Genomic DNA, 14,548 nt, shown 5'->3' with positions numbered 1-14,548 from the left:
AGAGACACGTTGAAACACGGGGAAACATAAAATGCAGAAGAGTCATCACTTACGTAACCTCCAGTAATGTTCCGTACTTTGTATGGCCCTCAGTGAAAGGACATGAGGATATGAGAACATCTCAATAAAGGGATGACCTTTTTATTTCATTGTGATATTCTGTACAGTTCTACTGCTATATTTATACACACTTCTTCAAATTAAACAAAATAAATTGCAAAAAAAAGCATCAAGTCTCGGCATCCTTGACATATTATCATATGGATGAGGTGGACCATGAAATAAATAACAAGCACGCACACACGCACGCACACACACCCACACAGAGAGTTTGTTGGAGAGACAAATGTGTTGAGAGTCGGGGAAAGAAAGAGAAAAATACATGTACAACACCACCCAAGAAACGTAGATTTGCACACATGCTAAAGCACCCACACATCCACGCAGGCACCTGTGTGCTGAAACACACCTTACATACGTAGATCCACAGGGGCACATGAAACAAAAGGCACTGCCAGCAGGAACAGCTTGGGCTTTGGGTGGTGGCGTAAAAACAAAGAACAGGTTTGGGTTTACTGAGAAGCATGTGCTTATGGATGACGAGCCCCATTTATCAGTATTTACACTGTATCTAAAGGGTGAAAAATAAGCTTGTGTGCGCATGAGAAATGTTTACAGTAAATGCTATGGATAGATGCATTCGTTTTATGTTACATGCATGTCAAATATGTTTTCCAAAACAACCTAATTTGCAGTTGTAATGTGTTATATTACACTCAATGCATGTTTTTATACTTGATAAGTGAGGCCCAATAAGGGAGCGCTGATCACACACAGACACTCATTATAAAACACAATTCACAATATCCTCCCTGCTCTATATGAGTGCACACACATACACCCACACACACACACACACACACACACACACACACCAACCAGTAGGAATGATACCAAAAGAATATTAATATTCATCGCAATAACAACAAAGTTAAACCTTGTCACTCTTTTCCAGTGTCTACATAATACATATGCATTGCAAACACGTCATTGGTACATCATAGCCATTATCATGAACTTTATATATTTTTCGTTTCTTTTTTTGGGGTGGAAGGTGGGGAGATAAAAAGAAAAGAGAAGCAAAAATGCATGCCCAGCCCCAGAGCTGTGGGCCCTTCAGTGACCTGCATCTATATGTGCAAAAACAGAAGCTGGTTAATTAATTTCTTTTTTACATACACCACCTTTATAATTAGATAAACTTCCAAATGTCTCTCATCCCTTTAAAATCCTCTCAATAGATCTGTCCCTCTGAGCTTTGGTGTGAAAATCCCATCACATTCAAATGCAACCCATATAATAACAGTGTAAAATCACTTTTACAATAAAGTGTAAAATCTGTGAAGGTATGTGTTTTGCCTTGCTTGGCAGTTCGTGCAAGGTTGGTTGAATCTGGATTTAGGGAGGGAAAATGGAATAACAGTTAAAGGGTAACTTTGGTATTTTTCAACCTGGATCCTATTTTCTTGTGATTTTGTGTCTAAGTGATGAATGGAGACACAGTTCCTGAAACTGGTTTGGTATTGAGCGAAAGCGCTGCAGCCGACAGCTGCGCCACAGGCTGCAATGTAACGTTAAAGGGCAATCGCGTGCTATCAATTATCTTCCACTTAAAGTGCTTGTTTTTGCCACTGACAGGCTCAAATAGTTTTTTGACGTGTCTGACAACATTATGGAAAGGATTCCTACAGAGATAGATCTTTTTGTGAAAGACTAAGATCCTTTTTGTTGAGCCAGAAACAGCCCCAAAATCGCCACGGTCGCACCCACCAGACTCCACTTAAATAAACAGTGATTTTTATCATGATAAAACACTCTTCATTCAAAGTCGACAGACACAAAATAACACTCACAAAAGCTGCCTTGGTTCCTTCTTTCACTGTTCCAGCAATCCACAACTCTAATTTGGTTGAAATGAACCCTCAGTTCACCCATTAGGTGTGAAAATATGTTGCCTCTATTCACTATTCACTGTTTATTTAAATGGAGTTTAGTGAGTTTGCTGACAGCAATTTCGGGTCTGTTTCTAGTAAAACAAAAAGATACTTACTTTTAACAAAAAGTTCTATCTTTGTAAGGATCCGTTTCATAATGTTTTCAAACACTTATAATAATCTGAGCCTGACAGTGAAAGAAACAAGCACTTTTAGTGGACGTTAATTGATGGTGCACAACTGCCCTTTGACGTTACATTGCAGCCTGTTTCACAGCTGTGGGCTGCAGTGCTCTCATTTAATACTGGACCAATTTTGAAACTTGTCTCCATTAGACATAAAAAACATAGGAAAATAAGGTCCAGACTGAAAAATACCAAAGCTGCCCTTTAATGTCATAAAAGAGGTTAGATTTGTGTGGTAACTGGGTCAGATTGAAGACCTTTCTGTCAGCGAAGCACCTGAAAGCGTCTTCTAACATGTTGTTAAACTAGGAAATTGAAATAATAGAAACAAATAAAAAAAAGCTGAGATTTTGGACAAAGTGGGCTAAAACGGGGTGTTGAAGGGTGGATTTCGGTTTCTTTCCTCCTTTAGGTTTTCTCTTTGCTCGACGCATGCTCCCTGAGAAAAATCAGAGAATGGATCTCACTTTCTTATCTTTCCATGTCTTGTTCCAGCATCCACAGCCTTTTGCCTCAAGCCTTGACCCCAAACACCTCCCTCACAAATCCACATGTTTATATTCCGGCACAAAAATAACACATCTGGTGATAACCCTATACATATATTCCAAGAAAAAAAGAATACTCAGTATGATTGTCCTTCCACCAAAGAGTAATCATGCCTTCTGTTTTACTTCTAACTCTATGTGTGCAGGGGGATGAGCTGAGAGAGACTCATGCATAAGTAACACTTGCAGTAGCAGCAGCAGCAGTAGCAGAGGGAGGGAATTTTTTAAAAACACTAATGATTCATATCAGTCCCAAACGAGATCTCAAGTCGGACTTTCAGATCTTGCATTGCTGTGATCTTTCTGTGTGTGTCCTTGGCAATGAAAGCACTGCTTTTCAAATCAGCTAGCAGACCACACACCCTGTAGCCTTTCACGTCGCTTTCAACCCCTGATTCTCTCCTCGGGGAGTGGATGTGTGGATGGTAGGGGGGGCTTGTATGCGTCCTGAGAAAGGGTATGCATCTGTGTATAAATGTACTGTATGTTTGGGTGTATGTGTGGAGGGTGGAGACAAGTTCAGCTCCGGCTCCAGTCTCTGAATAGATCACGGGTGTTGAGGGGGAGGGGGTCAACGTTCAAAGGGTCAGTCTCTCCCTGGGTTGAGGTTATAAGGTAACAGGTGAACGGGTCAGGGGTCATGTTGTTGGAGGGCCTGTTGTAGTTTCTTTCGGTACATGGTGTATTTTTGTTCCACTGCCCGCACGCGCTCCGCCTCCTCTTTCTCCAGGATTACCAGGAAGTTTTGTAGCTCAGGGACAGAGAATGCATGCCACTGTGAATGAGAGAAGCTGATTATAATACCACTGCAGAAAATTTGTTTTTACTACTAGCCGTCTATGAATGTCTATCAAAGAGGAATGTTACCTCAGCAGCCTTTATAAATTCCCTTTATTGCCAACTAAAGTGTGTTTGTCTGTGTTTTCTCACCTCCACCTCTCCAGTCTCATTTTCCTTGAGGACAAAGCTGAGCTGCTCTGGGTCAGGCCCTGCTATCAACCTCAGGAGAAGTGGACGCTCACATAGAGGAAGCTTCTGGAACAGATCTGGAGGAGAAAAGCACAAAGAAAAACATCATTCAGTGCTGTCTACTACACGTTTTCTGCAAATGAGCTTTCAACCAGGTGTCTTGTCCTCACCCTGTCCGTCGCGGTGCGTCTGCCTGTACAATGCAAATTTGCGGGGATTGTCCAACACCATGAACTTCTTCAGCAAGCCCTGGATGACCTCTCTGGTGGTGGTCAGAGAGCTGATGTGGATCTGCTTCACACAGTCACATGGTAGGTAGAAGGATGTTCTCTTTTCGCTCTGCGCACAGTCCGTCCCTTCAGTGTGGCCGCCTGCCTGCTTGGACGCTCCTTCTGAGCCTGCCGCCTCCACAGCAGGGACTGTGACTGGTCGACTGAGCCTCAGGTGGACCTTAATGAAACCTGTGTAGGATCCATCTGAAGCCTGGAACGCACAGAGATTAAGGGAGACAGTAAGAGAGTGAAGGCATGTTTCAGTGCTGACATGTGTGTTATAACAGGACTGGAAGGAAGTACTGTATGTTGGATGCTGTATGTATGTACTGTACGCAGGTAACAGTAACATTAGCCATGATAGCTAGAAAAAAAGGCTACATTGCATGACGACGAAGCTGTTACTTTCAGTTTTCAGGTGATTTGCCAAGCTCAGTGTAGTCCTTAGTCCTTAGTCATATCTGACACTCAGCATTCACTCATCTTGGTTGATTTTGATTCTATTCCAGATGCTTGACCTTTTGGACATCTTGAGAGCATATCGCATATTTTCGATGTGAGTGAGTTGGAGTCACAAAACTATCACTAAGGTTACATTTCCTTGTCTGACAACAGTGCATTCAAATACTGATTTAGACAGTGATTACAACGGCAACGATCGAAGCTTGGAGGCTTGTTTCTATCTGAATGAAAGCGAGGAAGTTATAAAAACTGGTTTCATTGTTAGTTTGATCTTAAACAGTACAGTACATTGCGCAGCGACAACAAGAAAAACTCACCAGTTTCATGCCATTTTCAGAGACTTGAGCGTTGTACTCTTCTATCCTTGTCCGCACCTCTTCTTCCGACAGGTCCTTTGTTCCCTTCTCCTCTTCCTCCTTTGTTTCTTTCTGCTGTAAATCAAAGACAGAGAGGTTGTCAGAATCAATATTAAATATCTGGTAGTAGCAGTGTTGTGTTTTAACCAGCAGATGGTGCTGCTTCCTCCACAATTTCTGTTGAAAAAAAGCTCTATCTTGCTTTGCTCAAGTTTATGAATAGATGTCTAAATACACCAGAATCAAAAGAACCCCTTCCACCCTGCAAACCTTTAAAAAACACAAGTGGACTGAGTGACTTGTGGGCATATCAGGTGTCATATTTGGTTTGAAACAAGATTATCAAGACTGATCCTGCCCTACTTGTGACAACACCCTGCCACCCTCTCCTATCCTCCATCTTTGTCAACCTCAGGAGGCAAAGCTGCATCTCTGACTGACGGTGATGGAGGGATTCTTATCGCCACTACACCCTCTCTTCTTCCACAGCGGGGTTACTCGACTCCGCGGCTATACATAGGGACAGGAAATGTTGTGAATGGAGCACATCATGCATTCAGCATCACAGCACGAGGATATTGACAGGGCTGCCTCCCTCTCACTCTTACTCATTTGTCTCTGTGACTAAACAGATGAGAAAGAGGGGGAGAGAGAGAGAGGGAGGGAGGGAAGGAGCAATGAAAGGAAAAAGGAGGCGATGAGGAGGGAGGCAGGGAAAAAGGCGAGTAAGGGGTGAGGAATGATGAAAGAGCGGCTGCTGAGCCAGCCTTAGCAACACAGAGTTTGACTGGGTTATTTATAGTACAGTGGGATGCATCCTCTCTATCTCACAATAGCATTTTTTTTTCTTCCCTTCTCCTGTTCGTTTGCATTTTCTGGGGCAGAGGAAGAGAGAGACAATGTGTGTGTGTGAGAGAGAGAGAGCGAATGCAGGGCAGGAATCGTTTCTGTAGGGGAGTCCTCGGGTTGTGCGATGAAGTCACCGTTTCATTCAACACAGATGCAGTGTGCATGAGCATGAGTGTGTCTCTGTGTATGCACACAAATAGACTGAAGGTACTAAACAACACACATACATCACAAGTGTAGCTTAGCTCATCCTGGCTGACATTCAGCAAAAGGAGGTGACAACACTGTAGCATTTAGAGTTTCAAGGCTGTTTGAAGATAGATGCCAGGACAGAACTCTGTGTGTGTGTGTGCATGTGTGCGTATGTGCGTACGTGCGTGCGTGCGTGTGTGTGTTTGCTAATTTATGTGTCCATGTGTGAACAGGAATGGTGAAAAACAGGGGCTTCTGATTTTGCCTACCACATAGCTCATTCTTTTTGTTGCTACTTTTATCTCCTCCACACTTATCATCAGCCGCTCCTCTGTGCAATTATGGACCCACTATCATGGTATTTGTCCATGCTGTGGTGAACGCAGCTATTATTATCACAGCATGTAACAATCTGAACGATTGAGATCCCTTTTAATTAGGACATAAAACACAGTTTGAATATTTAAAGTTACAGCCCTGAGGCATCATTCCAGGAAAATATTGTAACTGCTTGCCCTGTCTTAAAGGTCCAGTGTACAAGATTTAGTGGCATCTAGAGGTGAGGACTGCAGATTGCAAGCATATGGAACTTGTCCTGGTTAGAATTCCTCAAGTCTTCATTGTTCAGGAGGTTTTTGCCGTGAGCCAAAATATCCTCAGGGTTCTCTTTCTCTCCAAAACAAATGGACCAGGTGATTTGAACTGGTTAAAACACTGAATTAAGCAGGTTCATGTTACAAATCAGTGTTTCTCCAATGCTGTTTTGCATGTCGGAAATGAGCACCGACTAATGTGTGCTCACCTTTTTTATCTGACAACTTGAGAGTCAGACATTCAGGAGGTTTTTATTGGGAGCCGAATTATCTGTGGAGCTCTCTTCCTCTCCACAATAAAAAAGGACCTGATGCTTTACGCTGATAAAAATACTGATTGTAGCAGTGCTAGGGTGGCCAATGCGAAAACATGGATCTAATCTTGAGTCACTGTTTGGTTTATTCATTCTGGGCCACTGTAGAAACATGGCAATGCCACATGGCGGATGAGGACCTGCTCCCTATGTAGATATAAACAGCTCCTTCTAAGGTAACGATAATGCAACGAAATCAACGAAGAACGCATACTTATTATATTATATTCAATTTCTGCCAATATGTTGCCCTATAACCTTCACACTGGACCTTTAACTTAAGTTTAAAAGACAGGGAAAATCCTATCTTCCTATTACAGAAGCAATTCCTAAACTTGTGGCTGTTTTCTGTCCTGTCTCAGATGTCTTGTCTTATCTTTATACCTTAAGGAAATCTGAACTATAACTGTAAATCTGATTAACCCTCCAATTGGCACTTGTCCTTTCATGCGTGTATCTATGATGAGAATGTGTCAGTAGGCCATTTGAGCTGGACAAGACATAATATCAACATAACATAATAATCCTCAATCTCAGTCTAGGAAAAAGGTAGTGAATTTGTCATCTGTACGACCACTGGCTGAACCCCATGCTTCCTTGTAGGAATCTCCAGAGCTGGACGTAGCATGTTGATCAAATTCAAAATTAATCGTCTTGGCAGTTGATATATACCCATTGATACATGGTCCAAGAAATTTAAAGTGACATCATACAGTTTGAGTAGTTCTTTAATCCTTACATTTGTTCATGTCGTTCCCCATCTTCATTACCATTACCACACAGGCCTCACAATCATGCTGCTGCCATTTATGGCAGTAATTCTGAATTAAGGACAGGGTCTGTGCCATCCTAACTTCACTTGAGTAATCCCTAAAATAGATAGCTGAATTCCTATATTAAGATAAGATCAGATTTTTCAAAATGCAGTTAGGAAACATATTTCTGTGATAACAAAAGTCCTAAATGTCATACTGAACGGAGATAAGATAGGATTACAGAGTTTCTGTAATAAGACCCCTGGTTCTGTGTCTCCACAGACTCATGAATACATAATAATATAAAAACCCATACAGTTTTATAAACCTCTGGTGGTTAAACATTAAGCATGTACGGCAAAATCAAGGATTAAGAAAAGACTCTGAGGGATACAGAGAGTTGACTTGTATCCAAGATTCCTCCCAAGTCTACGGCAACAAAGTGAAAAGAACCTCGCAGGAATTCCTGTGTTTGTATGCATGTTTCTAAATGTATCAGAGGCAGTGCCCTGCCCTCCCTTTCTGCATACCAGTGAGAGTGGTCAGGGGACAATAGAGCGGGACAATAGAGCAGTTTCCGCCCCTGAGAGTTCCACAAAGTCCTGGGACACTGCCTTGCTCGGACCAGGTCACAAGGGAACAAATAGCCAGCAAGGCACAGAAACAGAGACAGATGTGAACACTGAAGGGTTTGCGCAGTCTGCGCTGTGATGAGGGGCTGACACCTTGATCAACTTGATGAAAAATATGACACAAAAATCATCTACATTCCCCCACTGCATCTTTGGTTTCAGAGCTCTATTCTAACAGGTTCAAGGATTTTAATTTTAACTCAGCATACCCAGTTCTAGGCATGGAGCATCCAGACAAAAATATACCTGAAGACACAAGTTGAAGTACAAATGTGCTCTCTTCACTGAAAGAATACAACAACTAAGGTTCATCTTTACCTAGAAAACACAAGCCTCTGGCAATAAGTACCAACTGAACGACTGATCAGTGTCTATCTGATAATATTACAGGTGACAGGTCCAGGTCAGCTGATCCAGCTTTATGGTGTGATTCAGACAGATGTAAAGCAGCTTAACGTGTGTAAGATATCTAAGACTGTTACATAAATGGGCACACACACATATGTACACATGCCACACACAAACATACACACGCACACACACCCCTCAGGGTGACATGATGCTCTCACTCCGATGAGATCAGACAAGTGAGGTCATGTGACTGCTTGAAATGTTGCAGTAAAAACTAACCTGACCACCTTTTTGTTAACTTGAACTGACTGTTGACTTCAGTCAAACCTGCGGGGTATGTGTGTGTGTGTGTGTGTGTGTGTGTGTGCGATTGACATCATGATCTTCAGGTAACTCTAGTCTCCGGGATCTATTACAACTGGCCGAGATTGAGTAGACGGCCCATGCTGTCAGAACTTAACTAGCAATACTCAAATAAATAAATAAAGAAGCAAAAAAAATGAAGACAAAATTCACACACACACACCTCCCTGTTCTTCTGTGTTTGTGAGGACCATCACTGACATAATGTATTCCCTAGTCCTTTACCCTAACCTTAACAATCACAGCTAAATGCTTCATCTCAACCCTTGCCCTAACCTCAACATAAATCCCTCAAACTGGCCTCTGAAGAAGTGAGGACTGGCCAAAATGTCCTCACTTTCCAATAATGTCTTCACTCTGTTGAGTTAAAATGTATTACGGTCCTCGATATGTTACAAATATGAGTGCACATGCGCACACACACTGATAACAGTGTATGCGTTAGCACAACGCCTTTACTGGGTCAAATGTCGAGGAGAAGAAGCTTGATGGAGAACACACGCTGATTCTATTTCACAGCTCAGAGATCGCTGTGTGCCAGCACAGCCAGCAGTACACACACAAACGCACACATACACACAATTAGCATATCAGACTGTGTGAATACGAGATCACAAGTGAGGTATTTTGATGTTGTATCTGATCGCTGTGGTGCTAATGTAACTGCTTTATATAGTGTTATAATGTAAAGCTATGCATCATATTTAAAAGTTTGTTATGTTTTTTATGTCTAGTTTTTATCTGTGAAATAAACTAGTGCAGTGGAGTGAAAATATCAAACATTTTCATCTGAATTGTAGTGGAGAGAAGGTGTAGAGGGTTATTATGTGAATGTGTATGTGAAAACGCTTTTGGTACAAAAGCGATGCAACTCATTCATTTTCACTGCATCAAAAAGCAGAGCAGGACAAACTGAGCATACCCCCTGCTCATCACAGTGGCACACACACACACACACACACACACACACACACACACACACACACAAAACACATTAAAGCTGGCTGGCTAATCTGGAGCAAAAGGCTCAGCTCTGGAAATAATTCATAAAGAAAAGAGGATCTGGACTCCCCTTCTGCTGTTTTGATGAATGTAAGTATCTCCCTGTGTGTCTGTGGACATAAATGCACACATACATGGGAGCAGACTTTACACAGAGACACATTTTGAAATCTTTATACACAATGTATATGACAATGTGTCTCACAGGATGCCACAATCATCTTTGCATTTCCTTTTCATATTCAAATACAGAAAATAAGCAGGACACTTTCACTGCATGGCTACTTTTAATTGTCTAAATTCAAGAGCCATGTTTGATAGCTGCCTGTACTGATATGCTAATATATCAAACCATTTTTCTTTGGCTGCGTAGTGCCAGAGAAATCAGGCACCATCAGCTGGCAGCCCAGACAAGCTAACCCCAATACCCTTCTGTCTCAGCAGCATGGCGGCAACCCTAACTCCACACGCTGACAACACAGCTGGTCAATTATTCAGAGATTATACCTTCTCCAAGTCAGACACCAAAGGCACTGCCAGGACAAGGACAGCAAGAAGAGGGCTGAGCATGTTTTACATGGATGCAAATGACTGTGTGTTGTTTTGAGAATTTCATCTCCAGGCTTTTTGTGCAACCAGAAACAGGCCGAGTCCACACATACACAGATATGAAAACATAGCTTTGTCTATGTGTTTTGGCCTTTCATCCACATCAACCTGTGTTTATCTCACTGAAAATACACCGTTAATAAAACTCCACCAAGGGTGAAGATTTTCAGAAACTGTTTTCAGCGTTAACGTGTGGACAGGGAGCTTTTTCACTTTAAATGTCAGAGTGTTTCCTCCTATGTGAGGTGACACAAATGAGGTGACATTTTGCACAATGGCGGATGTAACCACAGTAGTGCTGGCTCTAGCCTTGCTTACAGCACCTGCATGTTACATGTTTACACTTAAATGTACAGTTATGTTTCCACTATATTGAGAAACAGAGGTGTCAGAATGTGCTACAGAGGTCAATGTTCCAGGTGGCCATCTGGTAAGACTTTTTTTCAGGCTTCTGATTGGCCGGCATCTTCTTATCGTTCTTTGCATGGCTTTAGGGTTAAGGTTACATTGCTGTCTGTTGGTTTGGCATGCTCTTGACAGACCTTTAATTGTGTTTTGCATTTTCATTTGGACAGAGATAGTTTTATATCAGCAATTTTTTTGAGAACAAATGAGTGAAAAACCCCGTTTTCAAGAAATAACCATGCTTGTGTGGACTAGGCCACACTTTCTTATTTTCTATCTGCTTCACTCCCCTCTCCTTTCCCTACAGAAAATCATTCAATCTCCTGCTGTGCATCTTGGGACAAGCCTTAACAACACACAAGTAGCACATTACACCCCGCAGTGCCAGTAATACTGTACTGGAGTTTTAGTATCTGACACAATTATATGTGAGGTAATTAAATGTACAGTGTGTGCCAACAAAACCACACGTTGCTATGGTAACTGGGAAAATGGTTTGCTACAGTCAAGTAGTTGCCCGACCCACACACACAAACACACATACACTTGTTCTAGTGCAAAAGTATCAGCTTTGTTTCTACAGAAACCTCTCCCACGCACTGTAGAGAAGAAGCCTCTATGGAATCTGTAGGTTAACATCATTAACTCAGCACCTCTTTCGACTTTGCCAGCTTGAGATGAAACCACAAGACCTCACTCTCCGGACTATGGTGCTAAATCTATGCGAGCCACTCACATGATGAATGAGCTGCCAAAAGGCATCAAGGTTGGTGAACAAGGCTAACAGGCCAGCGGATCGATGTAACACAACAGCTGTATGGCAGACAGTAACCTCTTCCTACACTCTCACACACCTACAGGCCTGCTTAAGAATGCACAAACACCACCACTTCCTCTCCATACTTCTGCTTTTTGGTAACATGTTTTTGACATACAAGGCAGTTTGGTTCCCAGCCCAACTGAAACACCCACCATCTGACCCATCTGAGTTTGTCTTACTCTTACAGTTTCATCTGTCAGAGTGACCGTTACCCTGATTCTGTACCTTAGCTGCATGCTTGGGCTTGCGGAAGAACGAGGTCTTGGCTGTGAAGAAAGTGAAGTCTTCCTCATCCAGGCTGCAGTACCCGCTGCTCATGCTGTTACTGCTGGTCATGGAAGGGGTCAGCACCGTATTGACAGTCATGGAGAGGTCCAGAGTTGGCCCCCGGCACAGCACCAGAGCAGCACGTTGACAGCTTGAGGAAGTGCTGGTTTATCTCGAAACAAATGCAGATGTGACACCCAGCCACGATCAGAGTCCCCACCCTTCTAACTGTCCTTTACTCATTCAGGAAAAGTCAGCGCTCCTCTGCTGATGCATCCAGAAGACGTTTATGTCCCGCCTGTGAGGGCGAGACAGGTGAACTCGGCTCAGATTCGGCGCTTTGCGTGCCACCAGAGAGGGGACCAGGAAATCTGAGATCGAGCTCAGACCTGTCACTTCCTCATGGCGTGCGTGTGTGTGCGTGTGCTCTGACGCCGGTGTCACAAACACACCATATAGTATATGCACCTGGTCATTAGCTACATACAATACTCATACACAGTATGCAACAGTCCCATAGACACACACACACATAGGCACACACGCTGGTGTCATGGAGTCAGTTTACAGGTTGGTTTCAAGTTAACCCTGCTCACCTGAGAGTCCCTGTCACACCCGCAAACCTACACTCATAAAGGCATGCATGCAATACCACATCCTGCTTTCCTGTGTCTGTGTCTCTGTCTGTGTCTCTGCGAAGAAACAAAGCTCGGTTTCAGTTCAAGTCCGGCATGTATGTGTGTGAGCATCCATCCGTTCCTGGAGTCCAAAGTAAACAGCAGCAGGAGATCTCTTGGCCGCAGCAACAAGACGCTCACAGACCCCGGCGCTGCCTCCTCTCTCCTCTTCTCCCCGTTGCTTTGGCAATACTAGCAGAGAGACGGATGCCTCCCACTCAGCCTCTCGCTCTTTCTTACACTCTCCCTTCCTCTCTTCTCCTTCCCCTCTTTCTCTTCTGTCTCTTTGCACCCGCTTTGCTCCCTCACTCTCTTGCAGCCTTGCTCAACCATCTGTGGTTGAGTGTGTTATCAGCCTGCAAGCACCCTCCCCCTTCTCCCTCCACTCTCCCTCCACTCTCTGTCTCTTTTCCTGCAAGCAACTGCACCCTGCAGAGCATGGCCACTTCCTCTTACACAGAGAGAGAGAGAGGTATGGGTGAGTAGAAAGAGAAACGCTGATGACTGAGAGATATGAAGCCTCACAGCTCCTGTTTTACATACGTAAGAGCGGCAGTGACAGGAGGCAGGAGAGAGGCTGGGGAAGATGGCTGCTTTTCTAGTGAGAATCTGCTGCAGGGTGCAACGGCTTATGAGAAGCCATGGCAACCACTGTTAACATGTGGCTTTTTAGCACTGTGCCATAATTAGGGCTAATGTTTCGACACCCAAACCAATCAGGGGACCGAAATAAACCATACACGAGCTACACGAGGGGGAAGACTCTCAGTGCTTAAGGTGAGATTAAGAAATAATGAATGATTGCCCTCTGAATGGAGATTACAGTGACCTCTAACCTTCCACTGACCCTGCAACCTGCTCCCTGACTGGCAGTGACCCCATTGTCAAAAAGCAGCTAATGCCCTTGTCACTGCTGAGATTGATGCAGCATTCGCGCGTCTGTCTGCACACGCTGTTTCTGTGTGTGCAGTATGATTTTAAAATCTACTCAGACGTGATCATAGGTAAACCTATATGGCACTGGAGGGCCGCAGCATGCAGGGGCAGTGTGTCACCCTTTCATCGGGTGTCTTTCTGTCAGGTTCGAGTCAGTCGAAGACGGATTACCTGTGGCTTTGCTCCTTGCTTCCATCAGTGTAATCACTAAGGGAGGAGGCAGCGTGGAGGGGCTGGGATGCTACACACAAATACGCATACACATGCATGCTGAACGACACTCTTGCTGGCTTCAGGTCGATGAAGCCTTGTGTGCTGCATGTGTGTGTGACTGCAGTAGTGTATGTGGGGTGAGAGGCAGATCAATTTCTGCTGATGCACACACAGTAAGGGGTGGTAAAGATAGAGGGGAGAGAAAACACAACCACACATACTCACTCGTACACACACACACACACACACACACACACACAGAGCTGCAGCAGCGGCTATAAAACAGAGCAAAAGGGGAGAAAGAGGACTGCAGGAAATGAACTGTCATATCTCCTCTCGTCTGCAGTATTCGTGTTCTCTCTGAACCAAACAAGAGAGTGGAGAGAGACAGGCCTTAGTCACAGAGTTCACGTACCTCCAAGACAGACATCCTCAGCACTAGCTTAATTCTGACTGTCGGCTCATTATCTTTAACTACACAGTCATTACACTTAGAAAGAAGAAGTAGCAGTGGTTAAGCTAAAAATGACTCTACAAAAAAATGATATGCCGTAATCGTTTTGCAGCAGCCTGAACTGCATTTTGAGAAGCTGCTGCCAGTAAAAGAAGATTTGGTAAAATGTGCTCAACTCATTATCCTCTTCCTCGCTTGCTCCAATTCTCGCCATCTCCATCGTGTTTCAGGGTAGAATGATTGTGTGTATTCGCTCACTCCGCACCGGAGTACTACCTGGCACACTACCAGGGGTCCTAATTTTGCGTTATCTGCCCCCTAGGCAAAGAG

The 14,548-nt window shown here is 43.7% G+C and overlaps 1 protein-coding gene across 4 annotated transcripts in view; it reads right to left on the bottom strand.

Annotated features, from left to right (window-relative positions):
• Positions 1-121: 121 nt before the first annotated feature.
• The window catches only part of rassf5 (Ras association domain family member 5), a 34,082-nt gene continuing 19,655 nt past the window's right edge, over positions 122-14,548 (bottom strand). For 3 of the 4 annotated variants that reach the window (XM_049580643.1, XM_049580668.1, XM_049580652.1), the window contains exons 3-6: positions 4,748-4,861; positions 3,867-4,179; positions 3,658-3,773; positions 122-3,502 (exon numbers count right to left, since the gene is read on the bottom strand). In XM_049580643.1, the coding sequence (XP_049436600.1) occupies positions 3,359-3,502; positions 3,658-3,773; positions 3,867-4,179; positions 4,748-4,861 (687 nt within the window). In that variant the 3' untranslated portion in view covers positions 122-3,358. Of the gene's footprint in view, positions 3,503-3,657; positions 3,774-3,866; positions 4,180-4,747; positions 4,862-11,896; positions 13,018-14,548 lie in introns of those variants that run through there. The other variant, XM_049580661.1, reaches the window with a different exon arrangement.

Source organism: Epinephelus fuscoguttatus, linkage group LG1, assembly GCF_011397635.1.
Source record: "Epinephelus fuscoguttatus linkage group LG1, E.fuscoguttatus.final_Chr_v1".
Lineage (NCBI taxonomy): Eukaryota > Metazoa > Chordata > Actinopteri > Perciformes > Serranidae > Epinephelus > Epinephelus fuscoguttatus.
This window is presented reverse-complemented; position numbering and strand designations above follow the sequence as displayed.